This window comes from Leptonychotes weddellii, chromosome 5, assembly GCF_054177405.1.
Source record: "Leptonychotes weddellii isolate Sample4059 chromosome 5, ASM5417740v2, whole genome shotgun sequence".
Taxonomy (NCBI): Eukaryota; Metazoa; Chordata; class Mammalia; order Carnivora; family Phocidae; genus Leptonychotes; species Leptonychotes weddellii.
The window spans coordinates 150624254-150644174 of record NC_138373.1 but is presented as its reverse complement, the minus strand read 5'-3'; the positions used below and the strand labels follow the sequence as shown (position 1 = coordinate 150644174).

At 51.2% G+C, this 19921-nt stretch overlaps 2 protein-coding genes across 7 annotated transcripts; one reads left to right on the top strand and one right to left on the bottom strand.

Moving 5' to 3' along the window:
• Positions 1-1586: 1586 nt before the first annotated feature.
• Positions 1587-11852, bottom strand: POLR2F (RNA polymerase II, I and III subunit F). 2 transcript variants are annotated; one of them, XM_006747936.3, is made up of 5 exons: positions 11705-11852; positions 10046-10115; positions 6818-6948; positions 2272-2343; positions 1587-1769 (listed from the first exon to the last, which is right to left on the bottom strand). In XM_006747936.3, exons 1-5 carry the CDS (start codon positions 11722-11724, stop codon positions 1679-1681), a joined length of 384 nt encoding a protein of 127 aa, XP_006747999.1. In that variant the 5' UTR covers positions 11725-11852; the 3' UTR covers positions 1587-1678. The 2 variants fall into 2 exon arrangements, with proteins under 2 accessions (XP_006747999.1, XP_081678598.1); XM_081822472.1 differs by lacking the exon at positions 1587-1769 and adding an exon at positions 1872-1899.
• A 19-nt stretch (positions 11853-11871) lies between these two features.
• On the top strand, positions 11872-19613 carry C5H22orf23 (chromosome 5 C22orf23 homolog). 5 transcript variants are annotated; one of them, XM_081822466.1, is made up of 7 exons: positions 11880-12069; positions 12383-12494; positions 13305-13367; positions 17288-17518; positions 18144-18275; positions 18475-18575; positions 18748-19613. In XM_081822466.1, the coding sequence occupies exons 2-7, from the start codon at positions 12392-12394 to the stop codon at positions 18817-18819; spliced, it is 702 nt and encodes a 233-aa protein (XP_081678592.1). In that variant the 5' UTR covers positions 11880-12069; positions 12383-12391; the 3' UTR covers positions 18820-19613. The 5 variants fall into 5 exon arrangements, with proteins under 5 accessions (XP_081678597.1, XP_081678594.1, XP_081678592.1 ...); XM_081822467.1 differs by having other exon boundaries at positions 11884-12069; positions 17336-17518; XM_081822471.1 differs by lacking the exon at positions 18748-19613 and having other exon boundaries at positions 11872-12069; positions 18417-18535.
• Positions 19614-19921: the final 308 nt, after the last annotated feature.

Here is a 19921-nt window from a genome sequence, read left to right as displayed (position 1 = left end):
CCAGAGAGGACAAATGACCTTGGAGAAGTCGGAAGACCTGGCTTGTGCTGACCCCTTTAGACCTAAGGTTCTGGATGTGCTTGGGCCTCAGTAAGGCAGTGGCTCCATGTGTGGAGAGATGGGGCCAGGTGTTTCTGGAAAGGATTAAAGAGGCTGTGCCCAGGCCTAGCCAGCTGAGCAGCAAGGGACTGACTCCATGAAAGAGGAGCAGGATGGGAAGGGAGAGATGGGAGGAAAGCCACCCCTTTCTCCATCTCCCCCACACCCTATCCCCTAAGGGTTAACCCCCTACTCCCTCTCTCAGCCCCTTCTCTCTTCCCCCGCCCAAACCCCATCTCCCTTTAATCACATCTGATACTGAGCGGCCCAGCAGGAACAAAGAGACCATTTAGAGAATCGGGGCCGAGAAAGTGACCCCGCACTCCGGGGCGGCCGGCTGGACGCCAGCACAAAGGCGGCATTTCAGAGCTGGAATTTCAGCACCCTACTTGATTAAAGGACTCCACAGGCTTGGAGGAGGGAGGAAGGGGGTGCAGAGTCCACTGCTCCCTGGATTAACCCTTCTCCAGAGCTGCAGACACCCCTCCCACTCCTGGGGACACTCGTCACTCCCACTCTGTCCACGGTGCGCCCACCCCGGAGGCCCTGCCTCTTGCAGAGGTCAGGCAAGCCCACTCCTCTTCTTCCTGGAAGGGAAACCGGCAGCAGAATGGAGGTCAAGGCTGGAATATTCAGGGAGCCAACTTTGCCTCTATCTCTGTTGGTATCAATATACACCCTCTCCCTGTCCCCCCAAGGGAGGGAGAAAGCAATGGGATTGGTCTTACTAAGGGTTGGGTAAAGCAGGGTGAAGAGAGCAGGACCCAGAACCTAGGGCAGAGGAAGCGCCAGTCTCGACTTCATGTCACACCTGGAACCCGGGAGCCCTGTTTCCCTGCCCACCGTCATCCCAGTCAAGGCCTTGGAGGGGCACAGGCCCTACACAGAAGGGAAAGGACATCCTGCAGAGGTGGGGAAGGAGACGGGATGGGTGTGGCAGACCAGAAGACCATGAAGGACAGCGGCCTAAGGAGTGGGGACAGAGTGAGGACAGGTGTTCGGTCCTTGCTACAGCTGCTGCCTTGCCCAGCAGGGCTCTGCCTGGGGAGGGCAGGAGATCACTGCATCCCCAAGCTTCCTGCTGGGGCACTAGCTCCTGAAAGGGGATCCGAGCCCACGATAAGAGGCTCGAGGCAGGTCCTCAGGAAACAATGGGTGGCTTGATGAGACCTGCTCTGTGATACTCCTGAGAAGGGAGAAGCCCCTGCAGCCAGTCCCCACTGGAAAGGAAATTGGGGGTTTCCATGGCAACCAGCTCCCTGGGCACAAAGACTCGTCTGTCTGCTGGGAAGGCAGCTGAGGTGTCTCCCTGCAGCAGCCTTTGCGCTGGTGAGCGGGGAGATGGAGGGAGGGATGCGGGGGATCCACAAGGAGTAAGGCCCCTGGTGCTCCTCAGCGCCAACGGTCACGGCGCCACACAAATGGCAGGCAGCGGGGCAGTAACAGGGAAGTAGCGAGTGGGCATCACAGAGAGCTGGAGGCAGAGCGGGGTGAAAGGTTGAACAGTTTATTATTTACATGTAGAAAGAATGTGAAAATAGAAATTAGGATGAGGCACAGGCAGGAAGATGATTCCAGCTCAGTCGGTGATGATGAGCTCGTCTACCCCCCAGTCTTCATAGCTCCCATCTGGCAGGTAGCGGCGAATGATGATGGGGATCTTTCGGGCCCTGTGGCGGGGAGAAGTCACAAGTATATGAGGGTTGATGACCCCAGTTCTACAGCAGATGGGACAGACTGTGTGCACAATGCCAGGAAAGAGAAGTCCTAGCAGCATCCTTTTGGGACTATGAGGGCACTCTGTGGGAAAGAAATTACAATAAAAAGAAAGTTCCTGCATCCCTGAGTGTGGGACAGTGGGTCCAGAAAGGCTCTGCCATCCTATGGCTTAAGGGAGAAAGAGGAAGCGGGGAGGGATACTGGTAAAGCCAAGGGCAGCAGGAAGAGGGAGATTTCGACAGACAGGAGAGGACCGTGTCTCATTAAAGCCCTCCCCCTTCACCTGCCCCTCCCACCCCTCTTCGTAGCGGGCCTCTTGAACAAACTAAGGACCGACAGGAACAAGAATCACACCTCCCCAGCCAGGGATGTGGGGGTGGGGGTGTGCAGCAGAGAGGCCAAGGGATGCCTCCCAGGGCTCTGAGGCAGTGAACCACGGTCTGGGCGACTTACTTGAGCTCTTTCATGGCGATGAGCAAGGGATCTGTCTCCCCCTCCAGCTCCACCATCACAGGGGCACACATCCTGTAGGTATAGGGACACGTGTTGGGGGAGAAGGGCCCAGCAGGAAGATGGGGGGGGGTGCTCACTTCACAAACAGGATCAGATCAGCACCCCAGTCCTCCCTGAGAAAGGTCACCTTCTAGGGAGGCAGGCAAGCGTGGGGGGTGGGAAGGGGTTCGGGGGCACTGCCGTAGTGACTATAAGCAAGTGGGAGCCAGAATACTGGATTTAAATTTTGCCTCCAGAGACACTGAATTTCTCTCCAAATCTCAGTATCCTCACTCAAAAATGGGAGACAAAGAGCCCTGACTTGCCTACAATGACATGAAAACACTACTGACTAACCTAGTCCCATATGCTGTTCTCAGCTCTTTCCATAGAGGATCTCATTTGAGGTGAGGACTGCTGTAATCTCCATTTTACTGAGGAGGAAACTAAGGAACAGAGATCAGTGATTTGCCCAAGCTCACAGAGCCAGTAAGTGGCAGAGCCAAGACTGGAATCCCATATGCTCCTACCCACTATGCTGTAACACCTCCCATTAATAAAGACCCATCAACTTGGGGGCGCCTGGGGGGCTCAGTCGTTTAAGCGTCTGCCTTCGGCTCAGGTCATGATCCCAGGGTCCTGGGATTGAGTCCCGCATGGGGCTCCCTGCTCATCAGGGGGCCTGCTTCTCCCTCTCCCTCTGCCACTCCCCCTGCTTGTGCGTGCACTCTCTCTCTGTCAAATAAATAAATAAAATCTTTAGAAAATAAAAATAAAGATCCATAAACTTAAGAAAGGTACTGTGAACAGGACGCATGTAGGCTTTCGACACTGGGCCATATGACATTCTTCTTGTCAGCTCCCTTGCTTGCCAAGGGCCTTCCACAGACTCCTGAGCCTGGCCCCCACAGCAGAGTATTCCAGCACAAAGGATTGGCCATGCAGAGGCTAGCTCTAACCCAACTCCTCAGGCCTGCCTCAGGGCCCAGCCAGCTCATTTTCCTCCTCTATCCAGGCAACACCCCTCAGGGTCTTGGTCTTCCAACCTCCACACAGGGCCTGTGGTCAGGTGCTCACCTCTTTACAACCCTTCCACGACACCCCACGGCCATCAGGCAGAAGCCAGTCTGCTCACCTTTCTGGTAGCACCTTCTCATGCTACTTGCCTATACTTATCCCACGTTCCCACCATACCAAACTCCCATGGTTCCCCGGACACACCCTGCTGGCTCCCTTCTGCATCCTCTTATAAGCTCTTCCTCTCCTTACAAGCCTGGGAGAGGCTCACATTTCTCTACTCTGGCAATCTCTGCCCTGGAAATCCCTACTCTGGCAATGCTCAGCGCCCTGACACATTTCACATAAGCTTCTCAATCTCCCTGTACTGTAGTTGCTTATTTGAAGTCTTCTGCATTAGACCATGAGCACCTGGTGGCCCGGGACCACACGCCCTAATACAACACTCAGCCCGCAGCAGAGGCTCTCAAAATGAACAGGAGGAATGCCAATTCTAGGCCTACCTCCTCGAGGAAGCCACCATTCATGATTTCAACACAAGTTTACACGAATGGATCCCAAACCCGACAATCATCAGAATTACTAGAGAACATGCTAAAAATACAGGCTCTCAGGTCCTGCTCCAGACTCTCTGAATAGAAATTCTAGTGAAGCCTGAGAACCTGCATTTGAAAGCTCACCAGGTGATTGTGATCACAGCCAGTCTGAAAGCCACCAGTTTACACAATGTAATTTACTAATTTTATTATTATTTTGATTTCTGTTACTCCCAAAAGCCTGAAAATTTCCCAGGGGCAGAGACCAAATGTTTAACTTTCCCCATATCCCCTCTCAAGTATTTAAATTTAAAGCTTTAAAGAATGTAGCGTATACCTTATTTTCCTGATCTGCGTACACCTTATTTCTTTCAAGATATAAATAATTTCCTGATCTGCGTACACCTTATTTCTTTCAAGATATAAATAATTCAAGTCCATTCATCCAGCCTTGTGCATACAATGTGGGAATCATGAGTGTGCCCTTGGGTATTTTGTCCTGCACCAGGGACCCCACAAACTTGGCAATGATCCTCAGGAAATGGCTGTGGTAAACATCAGCCACCAGGTGGTGCTAATGAACCAGAGTGAGACTTCAAAAAAATCCAAGAAATGTTTGTTCAGCACCTACAAGGTGCAGGGTCCCATGCCTGGTACTAGGTGACAAGATACAGCCCTGGCTGTCCGAGGGCCTACAGCAATCGGGGAACCACCAGACAGCGTCCTAGCCCTTACATAGAAGGAGCACAATAGACCCAACTAAGCTGAACCAAGCTTCTCTCTCAAAACAAAGCAGGACACTGGGACTTGGTAGTGTACTGAATGTCTGCCTCCCAACTTTTGAGTGCCCCACACTGCCCACCAAATGCACGCTGATCTTCTGAACTTGTCACTCAAGGCACCAGTGACATCTTTTCCAGTCTTCTCCAGCCCAGCTACTTGCCATTCCCCCACCACAATCCATGCCTTGCCTGCCCCTCCTTGTGCTGTCTCTGGCACCTGGTATACCCTCAAAACCACCGGCCTTTACCCATCCTGGGCTCTCCCAGGCACCCCTACAGTGACTCCCTTCCCTCCCTCCTCGTGCCTTCTCTAAAGCACAGCGCCCGTCTGCTGTGGGTTCTGGTTCTTTGTGAGCCATCTCCCCCCAGCAGGCGGCGAACACCTGGAGGCCTGGGGGCCTGGGGCCATCTGTAGTCAGCTTCACCTCCGCAACAGGTGCAAGCACAGTACCTCACTCAATGCTGAAAGACTTTAAGCTTGCAGAGAATCATTCACTTGTTTGAAAAATAATTTAGAAGTTATTCTTTCTGCTAGATCATTTTTAGCCTGGACAAGCGCTGCCCACTGGAATGTTCTGCAATGATGGAAATGTCCTCTATCAGCACTATCCATTATGGAGCCCCCAGCCACATGTGGCTACTGAGCACCTGAAATGTGGCTAATTAGACTGAAAATCTGAACTTTTAGGGGCGCCTGGGTGGCTCAGTCGGTTGGGCATCTGCCTTAAGCTCAGGTCATGATCCCAGGGCCTGGGATCGAGCCCCACATCAGGCTCCCTGCTCGGTGGGGAGTCTGCTTCTCCCTCTGCCTGCTGTTCCCTCTGCTTATGCTCGCTCTCTCGCTCTCTCTCGCTCTCTCTGACAAATAAATAAATAAAATCCTTAAAAAAAATTTTTACTTAACTTAAATGGCCACATGTAGCTAGTGGCTACCATAATTGATGGTACAGACCCAGAGGATCCTGACCCAAAAATTATCAAAATTATCATAGTGAGTGCAGCTCTAATTCCACCCAGACCAGCCAGGAGTACCACCAGGCTAGAGAGGTCTACTACTTTGAAGATGAGGAACAGTGTTGCCCACCCATAAAATCCTGTTCAAAGTGGATATGGTGGTCATCTTTACCCCGTAGGACTAGGGAGGATAAAGCCCAATGCTGTTTGAAAACAAAGAAGGGAACACAGATTAGAATCTCCTCCAGCATGCAGGACTCCACAGAGCTGACCCCAGCTTTTCTTTCTAGCCAATTTTCCACTATTCCCTACTTAAAGCACCCATTCCTCCAGATACCCACCATTTCTCACACCAGCTTATAAGATGTTTGGGGTGGGGGTTCATTTCCTCAGCCTGTGTTTCCCTGGGGAGGACATTCTATTAGAGTAACCAATAACACTTCTGCCCCCTCTCTATCCCCCGACTCACTCCTCCCCAGGAAGGAGGAATAACTCCCAAGAGGAGATTCTGGGAGAAAAAGCTGTTACCTATAGCTCCGCGTCGACAGTCCCTGCTTTCTCAAAGCCACCTGCCTACAAGGGAGGGTGTTTTCAGGTCTGTTCACCCACAACCTTGGCTTGGCAGACACAGCTCCTGGATGCCTGCCCTGGCTATGGCTGACAGGGTGAATATGCAATCATCGGACATTTTGATCTCTACCTGTCTACTGGCTAGTTCCTAAATCTTGTTATTCTTCACCTGGCTCCAAACTTGGGAAGAAAGGAGCGGTCTGATCTGCCTCTCCGTGGAGGGGATCCCCACTCCTCGGGGCTGGCCACAGTCTACCTCGAGTCAAGAACCACCTTAAGCCAGACAGGTGCTGCCACAGCCCCCCTGACTAACCGGCCCGCAAGGGTCTATGGCTCCCTGTATTCACACTTCTTTCTTTCTTTGTTTTGCTTCACTAACCTGACAGGCACTCAAGTTCTGTATTTTTATGTTCCTACTACACTGTTATCTGGCTTCTCAGATGGTCATGTTCTATTTCTCCCACTGGATCACAAACTCCCTGAGGGCAGGAGTCTAATATAGGGCCTGGCACACAGAGACAGCACCAGCCTTGTTTAGCACGTGAGAGCAGGGAGAGTGTTTTCAGGTGTCTGCTGGGCCACATCAATAGCTCGGAAGCTCACCATGGCCTGACCGACGGAAAAGACCATGAAGGGACATACACTCACGCGATCTGGAGGGCGCGGGTGCCGAGTACACGCGCTCGCTCATACTTCGTCATATACGGTGTGGTGATTCGCTTCTGGTTGGCCTGTGGTCGCTCTCCAGAGGGGAGGATCTCAACATTCTCCTGGCCCTCCTGGACACCAAGACAGAAAAGACGGAAAGTCTCAGGGAGTATGTTCTGGGTTGAGGGGGAGGATGATGATGACAACGATGACAATCACCGCTACCACGATCGCTTATTACATGCCAGCGCTCACGCTGCTGTAGTTAGTGACACCTCATTTAGTCCTCACAGTAACGTTACACGGTACGGTGACAGTGCCCATTTCAGAGGCTCAGAGTGGAAGCTAACTTGGCCAGAGTCTCAGACCTAGTGAAAGAGAAGAACCATGATTGGGATTCCAGAGCTAGCTGCCTCATCCAGAAGAGAGAAGCAGACAGCCTGGAGATGGGGTGGTCCCAGAACATTAGCTGTATGCAAAGTCCTTGAGCACAGACAACAAATCTCTCTAAGCAGGAGGCAAGGAGAAAGCACTCCATCTTTCAGACAGGTAACTGAATCAATAGGTCAAGTGGCTAAAAAGTCAAAGTGACGGCAGAAATATACACACATTCACATGCATTCAACAATTACCTATCAAGCATTTGTCATGTGCCAAACATCATCATAATGGGTGATAAGACAGCAAGCTAAGCAGTTCTGCTCTCAAAGAATTCAGTCAGAGGGGGGCCTGGGTGGCTCAGTTGGTTAGGCGACTGCCTTCAGCTCAGGTCATGATCCCGGGGTCCTGGGATCCATCGGGCTCCCTGCTCGGCGGGAGGCCTGCTTCTCCCTCTCCCACTCCCCCTGTTTGTGTTACCTCTCTCACTGTCTCTCCCTCTCTGTCAATTAAATAAATAAAATCTTTAAAAAAAAAAAAGAATTCAGTCAGGAGAGGAGATGTGCGTAAACAAAACAGCAGGTGCTACAAAGGGATGCAAGTGTGCAACAAAATTAACAAGAAGCTGGGGGTTAGAAAGACAGTCCAGAGATGAGACTTGAGCTCCTTAAGAAGAATGAGTAGGAGCTGCCAAGCCAATGAGGAAGAGAAGAGCATTCTAGGCAGGCCAAGTTGCATGCATAAAAGCACAGGGGTGGGAGAGAATGTACTAGTTGTGAAGTATGATTAGAGCAAAAGGTGAGCATAGCGTTTTAGGCAGGAGAGTAAATTCTATAATAAATAATTAGGGGCACTTGGCTGGTTTGGTGGGTAGAACATGTGACTTTTGATCCTGGGGTCGTGAGTCAGAGCCCCACGTTGGGTGTAGAGATTACTAAAATAAATAGATAAACTTTTAAAAACAACAAAGAATTAAGTCAACAAATATTGAGTACTTACTGCATGTCAGATAGTGTTCTAAGTGCTTGAAATAGAAGAGTAAGACAAATAAAAATTCTTTCCCCTATAGAGCTAATGTTATGAGAAGAGATAACAAAATTAACAAGTAAAATATGTAGTGTAAAAACAAAAGAAAAAATAAGTAAAATTAAAAATAAACAGAAAAAAAGACAGGGAGTGCCAGAATGGGTGTGTTGGAGGAGGGGGAGCACATTGCCACTTTAAATAAGATGGTCATGGAAGCCTCACTGAGGGGACACTTGGACAAAGGCCTGAAGGAGGTGAGCAGTAGGTGATGTGCATATTTACAGGAAAAGCATTCCTGTAAGAGGGAACCGGGTAATCAAAGATCCTGAGCAGGAGTGACCTGGCAGGGACAGCAAGGAGAGATGAGAAAGCAGGTGGCCAGAGCATGGAGAACCTTGTACTTCTGTTTGGCACTTACTATAGACGTATAAGACGGGAAACCCCTGGATGAGGGTTCTAAATAGAGGAGAGACACAATTTGACTTAAGATTTAAAGGTATCCCGACACCTGGGTGGCTCAGTCGCTTAAGCATCTGCCTTCAGCTCAGGTCATGATCTCAGGATCCTGGGACAGAGTTCTGCATCAGGCTCCCTGCTCAGCGGGGAGCCTGCTTCTCCATCTCCCTCTGCCCCTCCCCCCTGCTCGTGCACACGCGCTCTCTCTCTCTCAAATAAATAAAATCTTTTTAAAAAAGTAAGATTTAAAGGTATCCCTATGGATGTTCTGTTGAGAATAGTCTGCAGAGCGCAAGGGCAGAAGCAGACCCTCTAGGAAGACCAGTAGTAATCCATCAGGTAAGAGAGACCACTCTGGCAGCAGAATGGCAAATCAAGCAGCGTAGCAGGAGACTGAAGGCAGGAAAACCAGTAACACATTTCCACAACAAAGTGAGTGAAGAGCAATGAAGACCTAAAGCAGGCTGAAGCACTAAGAATGGAGAAACAGAACCAGGGCCGGACCATGTGTGGGAAGCAGAATCAACAAAATAGGGATGGTAGGGGCACCAGGAGGATGGAGAGGAGGTTTCTGACTCAGTGAATAGGTACCTGAGAATGCCATGCAGAAAGAGAAAAACCAAAAAGGGCGGCTTTGGCTTCCAAGCCTAAAAAAATTGAGGGATCGTTCACTTTATGGGAGCCATAAAGCAGTTCTTCCTCCATCAGTCACAGGACAGAAAGCTCTATGTCTTTCATGAAGTTAGCAACCCATCCACCTGGTTACACAAGCCGGAAACCTGGGGGTCGCCTTTGTCATTTCCCACTTTCTTAGCTCCGTATCCAATCCACCAAAATATGTTTCATCCATTTTCTCATCACCTACATTATGAGCACCCAAGTCCAAGCCACAGGTCTCTCACCTGGATGGAGAGACTCTAATGGTCTCTTTTACTCCTGCTCCTCCCCAACTCACTCGTCACCCTGGGGCCAGAATGCCCTTTCTAAAGTGTAAACTGGATCGTGCCACTCTCTGCCTCAACACTTGCCGGTGGTTTCCAGTGCCTTTAGGCTAGAAAATCCTGCCTGATGTGGGCCCTTACCTCTCCAGCTTTATCCCAGGTCACTGCCCCGCTTGGCTCCTTACATAAACCCTGCCCACTGGGCACCTAGTACATAATAAACATTCAACATATGCTTGCTGAATGAATGATAATATTTCACCCATCAGCAAACCAACTGCCCCAAAAGCCACAAGTTATGGCCCACCCTGTAGGACTTTTTCACTACTCAGTACTGGAACACTGCTCACTCATTCAGGCAATTATCACCGACGCTTATTTGGCAGCTTGGGCTGCAGAGAAAGGGAGCCCACAGCTAAATACTCACCTCCTCGGCATTCTCCAAGTCACCTAGCCCTTCATCCTCCTCCACATCATCAAAGTCGTCACCATCAAAACTGTATAAGAAGAAGGGATCAGTTAGTTGGAGCATCACACTACAATCAAAGAAAGAAGAGATCTCTGTCTCATCTGATATGTAGAAAGGGCTCAATAATAAATAACTAGTTAATGAGTGAATCAAACTTCTGTTCCGTTTTACTCCTTCATCCATACCCCATCAGCCCACAAATTTTGCTAGGACTCATTCATTCACCATCACTGTTTCCCTCTCTAGTGGATCATTCCCATCAACGTATAAACATGTAGTTATTTCCCCATCTCAAAAAACAAACAGGGGTGCCTGGGTGGCTCAGTCAGTTAAGCGTCTGACTCTTGGTTTCGGTTCAGGTCATGATCTCAGGGTCGTGGGATGGAACCCTATGTGGAGCTCTGCGCTCAACACAGAGTCTGCTTAAGATTCTCTCTCCCTCTCTCTCTCTCTGCCCTTTCCCACCTCTCTCTCGCTCTCTCTCAAATAATCTTTAAAAACAACCAAACAAAATTTACTTCTCTTATACCACCCAGGGCCCTAGTTCCATGCTTCTCTTAGAAGCAAAATTCATGAGAGATGCCCATCTTCCCTGTCTCCAATTCCTCTCTTCCCATTCTGTCATAATCTCACTCCAGTAAGACCTTCACCTCCACAGTTCCGGCAAAACCACTCTTCTCAAGTTCATTAACGACTGCCACGTTGCTGAATCCAATCGACAATTCTTGTTCTCATTTGGCTTGATCTATCAGTTGGCACACTAGACCACTCCCCCACTCCCCCCCACCACCACTCAATATACTCTCCTCACTTGACTGCAAGGCCTCCTCTCTCTTGGGGTTCCCCACCTCACTGGCTGCTCCATCTCGGTCTCCTCTGCTGGTTTCCCCTCTTTTCCCACGAGTACTCAATGCTAGAATGCTCTAACAACTCGATCACCAGCCATCTACTCTTCCCTACTGACACTCCCCTGGTGATCTCACCTGATTCTTAGTTTTGACTAATATGCTTATGCTGATGATTCCACTATTTTTACCTTCAGAAGAGACTCTCCTCCGATCCCGCACATCCGGAAATCTTCGCGCCCTAGCTTCGAAATCAATCCAGAATTCAAAACCACTTGTCACCACGGCTACTAGCGTCACCCCAGTCCAAGCCACTACCTTCTTTCACTGAGATTACTGCAACCCTTCCAGACCTTTACCACCCCCGGGTCTCACCACACTCTCCCCTGGATGACTTCGATACTACACACTTCTACCGCGTACTCTCACACGAGCCCGTACTATCTGTTTCTGGGCCTGTCCCCTCTCCGGTGAGCAGGGACTATGCCGGATTCACCTCAGTACTCCCATTACAAAACACACAGCCCGGCCCGCTGGAAGTCTGCTGAAAGACCTTTTTCACTGCTCCTCTCTGGACCCTCGAGTCGGGCCTTTCCGTGCCCAGCCTCCGGCGGGTCTCTGCTCCTGGCTCCCCGCCCTTCCCCTCTCCAGTCCCCCCGAGCCCCCTCAGCACCCACAGTCCCCTCAGACACTGCCCCTCGAGCCTGGCTCCGCAGCCTCCTTCGGCCCAGGCTCCCGCTTCACCCGCTCCTTCCGAAGCCCCCGCACTCACTTGTCCTCGTTGTCTGACATGACGCCCGCACCGACGCGACACGGCTCTGAGCCCAAGACCCGCGCGGAAACCCGCAAACAGCGTGCCCGCGCGCCGCGCGGCGCCCCGCGTACTCTGCGCCTGCGCCGTGACCCAGAGGCAAGTACTTCCGGGAGGCAGGCCGGAGCCGTAACTGTGCGCACGCGCCGAGAGGCGTGTGCCCGTTACCATGGTAGCCAGAGCAGCTGGCGGCGGCTCTGGTCGCCGAGATCTGCCAGTATTTGTGCGGGGCCCAGGCGCGGTGCTGCTGCGGAGCTGTGGTTACGGTCTCCCAAGCCCAGCCGCTCTCTGTGGCGGGGGACAGCCAGCCGGGGTCTTACTTTAGGGTGAGGTTTCAATTTCGGCGTATGCCCCAACGGGCCCTGTCCGGACCACTGCTATCCTAACGCCCCCTTCCTCCAGAGACGCTTCCCTGCCGCAGGCGTCGGGTCAGGATGAGGTCTCCGTTCGTGTGTGTGGGTCTGCCTGTGTATCTGTTCGGGGTAGGAGGATAGGGCACTGTCGCGAAATTGACGGCGACGTCACGATTCTCCTGTGGCTCCACCCCCGCTCCCAGACTTTGGGTGGCATTGTGGGGTGCGCGAGCAGAGATTGGACCTGGGAGACGGGGGTTGTACCATTGCGTTTTTCCCTCCTCAGAGCCTTCCCATGGCTTCCCAGGAAAGGGTGGAGGCAGTGACCAAAGGAACAGAGTTCTGGCGCTGCCCCAAGCCGGCCACTTACACCCCGGGGACCTGCGAGCTGCTCAGAGGTCAGTGTGTTTAAAGGACAGGAGAAGAGTGGTGGTAACAATTACCCTCTGTTCTCCCCTACATGACCTGTGGCTTAGCAATTGCTCTTGTCATTTTATAGATAAAAAGCCTGGGGTTCAGAAAAGTTCAGGGATCCTACAACTTGCAAGTGGCCAAAAGTCAAAGAAATTAGAATTTTAAAGAGATGGGCTCCTGTGCATCCCTTAGACCACACTTTCAGTTTCCCCAGGAAGCCTTATCTCCTCCCCACCCACCACCACCACAGTGGTTCCGCCCTTTCACACCACCAAATACCTTTTCCTTCAATGGACAACACAACCTGTAGTCAGATATTTAGTTGTCTCCCATTGGATTAATATTCATCTACCCCTCTAGACCATGAACTCCATCAGGGCAGGGGTTTTGCCTGTTTGGGCTCACAACTGTAGCTCCAGCCCCTGGCACATGCTTAATAAATATTGTCCATTCATTCATTCACTCAACAACAGCAAAAATTTTAAACCTACTTCATGTGCTTTAGACATTGCTCTAAGTGCTGAGGACACAGCAGTTAAAAAAAAAAAAAAAAGGAAAACAGCAAAAATTCTTTCTGTCTCATGGAGCTAATATTCTAGTAGGAAGGGGACAATAAATAAGTAAAATATATAGAATTTTGATGGTAGTAAGTGCTCCAGAAAAAAACAAGGAGAGAAGGAGTACTCAGGTGCAGAATGGGGTTGGGGGTGATACAGTTTTACACTGGAATAGGGTGAGATGAAGGGCTCTGCCTGCCACCCAGGAGACCTCATAGAGGTGCTTTATCTTTGCAGTGATGATGAAGGAATCCAAGCTGACTAACTTCCAACAGCGCCACATCATGGACACCATGAAAAGTAAGAGGCAGTCCACAGAGGCTTCCTGGGCAGAGGGACTCTGGACCACACTTTTAATCCTCTTCCATATTAAGGGGTAGGGAAGGGACTTCATTTAAAAAGACCAAAGAAGGGGCGCCTGTGTGGCTCAGTTGGTTAAGCGACTGCCTTTGGCTCAGGTCATGATCCTGGAGTCCCGGGATCGAGTCCCGCATCGGGCTCCCTGCTCAGCGGGGAGCCTGCTTCTCCCTCTGACCCTCCCCCCTCTCATGTGCTCCCTCATTCTCTCTCTCTCAAATAAATAAATAAAAATTTTTAAAAAAAAATAAATAAAAAATAAAAAGACCAAAGAAGGGGCGCCTGGGTGGCTCAGTTGGTTGAGTGTCTGACTCTTGGTTTAGGCTCAGGTCATGATCTCATAGACTGTGAGATTGAGCCCATGAGGGCTCCCACCCAACGGGGAGTCAGCTTGAAGGATTCTCTCCCTCTACCCCTTCTCCTATGCTCTCTCTCTCTCTCCCATTCTCTCTCTAAAAATAAATAAATAAGTCTTTAAAAAGAAAAACAATAAAAAATTAAAATACCAAAAAAAAAAAAATTGAGGAGTATTTCTGACCCCTGCTCCTGGGGAACTGACCTTTTAGGGCTTTTGCTTCTTCCCAGGACATGGGTCCTAGCACAACAACAAGCCTCTTGCGGTCTATCTCTGGCCAGCCTTCCGAGAGATCACAGCCCAATCGAGACATCCTGCCCAGCCAAAATAGTCTCCACATGGTCATGTCTGCCATCAGCCCCTTCCTGTTATACACATACCACATGAGCTCTCTGGAGGAAAGGACTGTGTGTGTGTGTCGTACTCATAGTTTGATTCAGTCACAGCTTAACTAGCAGAAACAAAACAATTGGCAGAATTCCAACATAGGAAGAGTGTACAAAGGCTTCCCACAGCTCACCTCTGGCCACCCACCGTATTAGTTATTTTGAAGAAAAACCAAAAAGTGGAAGGACATGAGTGCGATAGGAAGGTGCTCTCCAAGATCTTGAACACTACCTTCCTGAGCTGTAACTGAATCCGCACTTAATGGATCAGAACAGAGACCTGGGAAGTGGCCTTGAAGAGAATGTCAGAATCTTCTCTACTGAGTCTACCAGAAGTGATGGCCTTAGGTGCCGAAGGATGTGCTTGTGGGAGGACACCCTGAACAGCCACAGGACAAAGGGGAGGGAGAACCAGAGAGGCAAAGATGGGCAATACGTGTCCAGCAGTGGCCAGGGCAGGCTCTGCCATGCCAGCACAGGGGTCATGATCCTCCTCGTTGGGGACAAGGACAACTCAGGCTGTCAGAGCCCGGAGCCGTAGCACATCCCCATCCCATCACTCCATCTCTGCACTCGGCAGTCCACAAATAATCTGGTGCCCACTGCCGCATGACTACAAAGAGAAGGTGCTAGAAATTCCAATAAAAGTAAATTCCAGGAGACCAAGGACTATGTCTGCCTTGTTCACCCCAGTACCCCCAGTGCCCAGGTGCTGGATATTTACTAAGGGACTGATTTGATTAGTGGGGAAACCAAGGTAAGGAACGGGTTTGCTGGACAGTTTTACTCTCCTAAGTTTGCTTTTTCTTATTTATTTATTTATAAAGATTTATTTATTTATTTTAGAGAGAATGGGAGGAGGGGCAGAGGGAGAGGGAGGAATCTCCACGCTCAGAACAGAGCCCCACACGGGGCTCAGTCCCAAGACCCTGAGATCACGACCTGAGCCAAAACCGAGAGTCAGACTCTTAGGCAACTGCACCACCCAGGTGCCCCCTGAGTTTTCTTTTTTAAAAACTTGCCTCCAAGCATTGGTGTTGAGACAGCTTTCTTCTAGAATCCCCTCTCTTTTTTTCTCCTCTTAACCAAATGCTACTTGTTGCTTTGCGGCTTCATTCGGATTCCGTTGCAAGCCACAAATGCCTCTCCTTCACCTGAACTCCCAGAATTACTTGGGCTGTAACCATCTGCTGAGGACGGGCCAGAGGAGGTAGCACTTGGCCCTGGGCAGGCGGACATAGGGCGTGGAGGGAGCGGGAGGGACATTCTAGGAAGCATAACATCTCTTCAAAGAAGAGCGGGAGGGGCGCCTGGGTGGCTCAGATGGTTGAGCGTCTGCCTTCGGCTCGAGTCATGATCCCAGGGTCCTGGGATCGAGTCCCGCATCGGGCTCCCTGCTCCTTGGGAGCCTGCTTCTCCCTCTGCCTCTCTCTCTCTCTGTCTCTCATGAATAGATAAATAAAATCTTTAAAAAAAAAAAAAAAGAAGAGCGGGAAAGGTGTGGTGGGGCTCTAGGTAGAGGCTCTGGGAAGGGGAGGGTTAGTGGGATGTAACGGTGACTCCATGCTTCCAGGCCCTCAGGACAGACACCTCGGAACCATCCTTGACTCCTCTCTTTCTTTTTTTTTTTTAAAGATTTTATTTATTTATTCATAAGAGACAGAGAGAGAGAAAGGGAGAGGGAGAAGCAGGCTCCCCGCTGAGCAAGGAGCCCGATGCGGGACTCGATCCCAGGACCCTGGGATCATGACCTGAGCTGAAGGCAGACACTTAACCATCTGAGCCACCCAGGTGCCTGACTCCTCTCTTTCTCCCAGACCCCACATCCAACCCATCTGCGTGGGTCGGCTTGCCCTTCAAACCATATCCTGACTCTGACCACCTCTGCCCTTGGTCCCCACACTGTATTTTCCTCAGCAGCCAAAGGACCATGTAACTTCTCTGCTCAGAACCCTCTGATGGCTTCCCACCTCAAAGTAAAAGTCAGTCTTTCCAGAGGCCTACAAGGCCCTATACTTCTCTTGCCCTCCCTGACCTCTGACTTCTACTCCCACTATCCCCCGTCTTGCTCACCCTATTCCCAGCACCCTAGCCTCCTGGCTGTTGCTCAGACCCTCAAGGCACATTACCACCTCACAGCCTTTGCTCTAGCTGTTCCTTCTGCCTGGGATGCTCTTCCCCAAAGTATCTGCACAGCAGAGCTCCTCACCTTTGGGGTCTTCTCTCCAAGTTTACCCTCTTCATGAGGCCTTCCCTGCCTATCCTATGTCAAATTGTAAATCCTGCTCTGACATACTCTGTTCCATCCCTGGACTGTCACAATCTATGTATTTTACATAATCATCATGCACACCCCTCCAACCCCAAATGTAAGTTCCCTGAGGGCAGGACTTTGTCTTACTTTACTACTTTACCCCCAGTGTCCGGGGCCTGGCACAGAGCAGATGCTCAGTATGTCTTTGCTGAGTGGATGATACAAGATCGGAAAAGTAGAAGAGGTAGTTGGAAACCAGATCAAAATAACGGGTGGGGCCTGCTCTGAGCTGGGCTTTGGGGCGATTGAGAGGGACTGGTGTGTATTACCATCCAAACCATCCCTCCCTGCCTGTGGACCAAGCAGGTTTTAGGAATCCATCTATAGAGATAAAAGTACCAGTATAGAGGCTTGATGCACAAGAATGTTTATTGCAGCATTGTTTGAAGTAGTAAAAAAAAAAAAAAAGAAGGAAACAGCTTGAATTTCTGAGATTAGGAGACTAGTTGAATAAAATAAATAATGTGTCCATTCTAAGAACTAGTATATAGCTATAAAAAATAAGTTATATATAAATGGAGTGATCTGGAAGGTTGTCCATGATAAATTGTTAAGTGAAGGGTCTATTACTGAATATAATACAGTATGATCCAGTGTTTGAAACACGAAGGTCATATACGCACATATATCTTTGAACATGTTTGTATTAACATCAGAGAGTCTGGAACAAGACCACCAAATTCTACCAATTGCTCGTTGTGGGGTGGGGGTGGGGGATCAGAGGGCAGAAGGGAAGACTTCTATACTCTTTGACTTGTTGTAGCAAGGCAGGATCACTTATAAATTAACAAAACACAACACAACCCAGGTGGCTTCCCACCCCCAACCGCGCCTCACCCGAACCTTCCTGCCCCAGGAGGAGACACTCTGCCCCTACGGTGCAGCCCAACATCCAGCCAGAGGGTCTTGCCTTCCAAACAGCCAGCCTCAGCCATCTACCTGCCTCCCATCCTGGCGGCCCGGCCCCACCTCCGGCCTGCCAGCTTGTGCCAAGCCCGCGGGGCCTACAGCCGGGAACCATTCAGGCCTCAAGCCCCCCGTAAGTGAGAGGGCCCCGAGAGCCCCGATTCCCCCTCCCTCCCCGAGGGGGCCAGTGAATTCTCATGCTGTGTATACTCATGTGCTTGAACCTTGGCACTTGTTAGCTTGGGGTGTTCAGGGTACGGGGGAAACCAGTCAGGTGATCCTTTTTTGTTTTTTTAGAACTCAGTAATGATTAACTGGAGTCCACCCGTCCCTGAGGAGCGTTTGGCTGTCAGGTCTCACGGCCACTGCTCTTTTAAGGTCACACAGTCGCTCCAATCCAGAGCTCCTCTGCATGCCAGCCTCCTCCACGGAGCCTTTGTCCCCCTCCCTACTGGGCGTCCGATGTGACTCGTGGCCCCGACCCGCCGACAGCTCCCTGCAGCCTCGGTACCCAGGCTGCCATCACGGCAGTCACGTTTTCTTAGCCTCCCTCTGCACCCGAGCCGCGTGTGGGTTCTGACTTCCATTCCCCCAGCCCTTCCCCTTCCTGCCTGTCTTGACACAAGCTCAGGGGCGCCCAGGGTAGAAGGCGCCCGGTTTGCGGAAGCCCGCTCTGTGTGGCCCGGGGGCCCTGGAGCAAGCGTGCGATGAAGGGGGTGCCCTGCCTGCCTTAATGAGGCCGTTTCTGGGCCCTACAGGAGATCTGGAGAAGGAGAAGCGAAGACTCCAAAATATTTTTGCCACTGGGAAGGACTCAGAGGAACGGAAAAGAAAGCCCCCTCCGGTGCAACAGGAGGACTCGGCCCCTGAGCCGGACCGCTTTGAAGAATGTAAGCCACTGATGGGCCACTTATGCTGGGGTGGGGGGTGTGGAGGGGCCCACAACCTGCGGCCAGAGTGAGAAACACTGGCCACAGAACTGCTTCCTCTCCCCACGAGAGGCAACCTGTTGCCCCCACCACCCATCCCAGGAGCCTGCTGGCCCCCTACTGCCCTGTACACGGACGGCCCTTCTCCCCCACCGTCTAGTGGTAAAGGAAATCCAGGAGAGGAAAGAATTCCTGGCTGGCATGGAGGCACTGGGGCAGGGCAGACAGTACCGAGGGATCATCCTTGCTGAGATCTCCCAGGTAGGAGAAGCAACAGGGAAGGGGTGGGGGAGGGTCGGCCATGAGTGCGCAGCAGAGACTGAGTGGACAGGGCAGCTGCGGCCCAGGTCTGGGAGTCCACTCTAGCCTCACATCAGCAGCGGCTCCTCAAGTTCCCTCCCTGATCCCCAGCTTTCCCTGATGCCTTTTGCAGAAGCTACGGGAAATGGAAGACATTGACCGCAAGAGGAGTGAGGACCTTGGGAAGGCTCTTGCCACCCCTTGATCTGTCTCCAGAGACAGGGGCAGAGTAGCTCATCCTGGACCACTGGAGCCCACCCCCTGGCCAAGCAGAGTCACCCCCCGGTCAGCCCACCTACCCTGGCCTTCAGTCACATCAAATGGTCATGCAGCACTGTCCTGGCTCAGGGGACCCTGGGCACACACGGCACCCTAGAAAATGGGCCAATCTCAGGGAATGAGCTGGTTCTCCTCAAGACTCTGCCCAGGGAGCCTGGGTCAGCTGAGCTGCTGAGACCCACAGTCACAGACACAGACACGCACACCACACACACACACACAATCACACACACGACTTCTAGTCTTTTCTCGGGGGAAAAGCCCATACACAGTGAAGGCAAGGCCCAATCTCACCATTTTGGGTGTGTGTCCGAGGGCATCCAATGGGCCTCTTCCTCCCCCGCCCCAACACCCACTGTGTGTCCTACATGTTTTCAGAACTTCGGAATGAATACGATTCCTTCCTTCCTACTTGCCTTAGGACCTACTTATTTGACTTCTTACAGCCTTAGGCAAATGTTTAACCACATGATTAATTGGCCAGTAAGACACATTTAACGTAGGTCATTATATACACTGTTTTGTTTTCAGAAGGATAGACTTATTTGTTCAAGGAGTTAGAATTTTTCAAGCACAGATGTGTTTTAGCTGTTTGCAGATCTCAAGTGGAAATGAGAACCAACACTTCTTGAACACCCCAAGGCCGGGCACTGTGTCGGGCTGAATTTCACTTGGTTCATTCTCTCAGTAAAACCCTCCGATGACGGTTCGCTCTCCCTGTGTGAAACCTGAGGCTCCCCAAGACACTGTCACTAAGGTCATTCAACTGGCAAGGAGCCCACTCAGGGTTAAAAGTTAGTTCTCGGGCTTTCCACGAACCCCCCAGCCCACAGAAACACAAAGGTGGGAGAGAGTTAGACCAAAAGAGCGTGGCTTTGGAGCTCCAATCCCAGCCTGTGCCCTGGGAGGCTGAGCAGCACCACAGCCTCAGCTCCGACTGCTCAAGGGTGAGGCCCTGCCTCGGAGGGCTAGGGAGGCAGCCCTGGGACCACACAGAAGTCCCCATGTCTTCTGGCAACCACGAGCCC

What these genes read in the sequence shown, in the direction of transcription:
- POLR2F (XM_006747936.3), bottom strand. Translation starts at nt 11,724, where the DNA reads ATGTCAGACAACGAGGACAA. An exon ending in ATGTCAGACAACGAGGACAA is followed by an intron (nt 10,116 to 11,704) that starts GTGAGTGCGGGG and finishes CTTCTTATACAG; the next exon opens with TTTTGATGGTGACGACTTTG. An exon ending in ATCGCCATGAAAGAGCTCAA is followed by an intron (nt 1,770 to 2,271) that starts GTAAGTCGCCCA and finishes TCCCCGCCACAG; the next exon opens with GGCCCGAAAGATCCCCATCA.
- C5H22orf23 (XM_081822466.1), top strand. Translation starts at nt 12,392, where the DNA reads ATGGCTTCCCAGGAAAGGGTGGAGGCAGTGACCAAAGGAACAGAGTTC. An exon ending in GACCTGCGAGCTGCTCAGAG is followed by an intron (nt 12,495 to 13,304) that starts GTCAGTGTGTTT and finishes TTATCTTTGCAG; the next exon opens with TGATGATGAAGGAATCCAAG. An exon ending in TCCTTGCTGAGATCTCCCAG is followed by an intron (nt 18,576 to 18,747) that starts GTAGGAGAAGCA and finishes TGCCTTTTGCAG; the next exon opens with AAGCTACGGGAAATGGAAGA.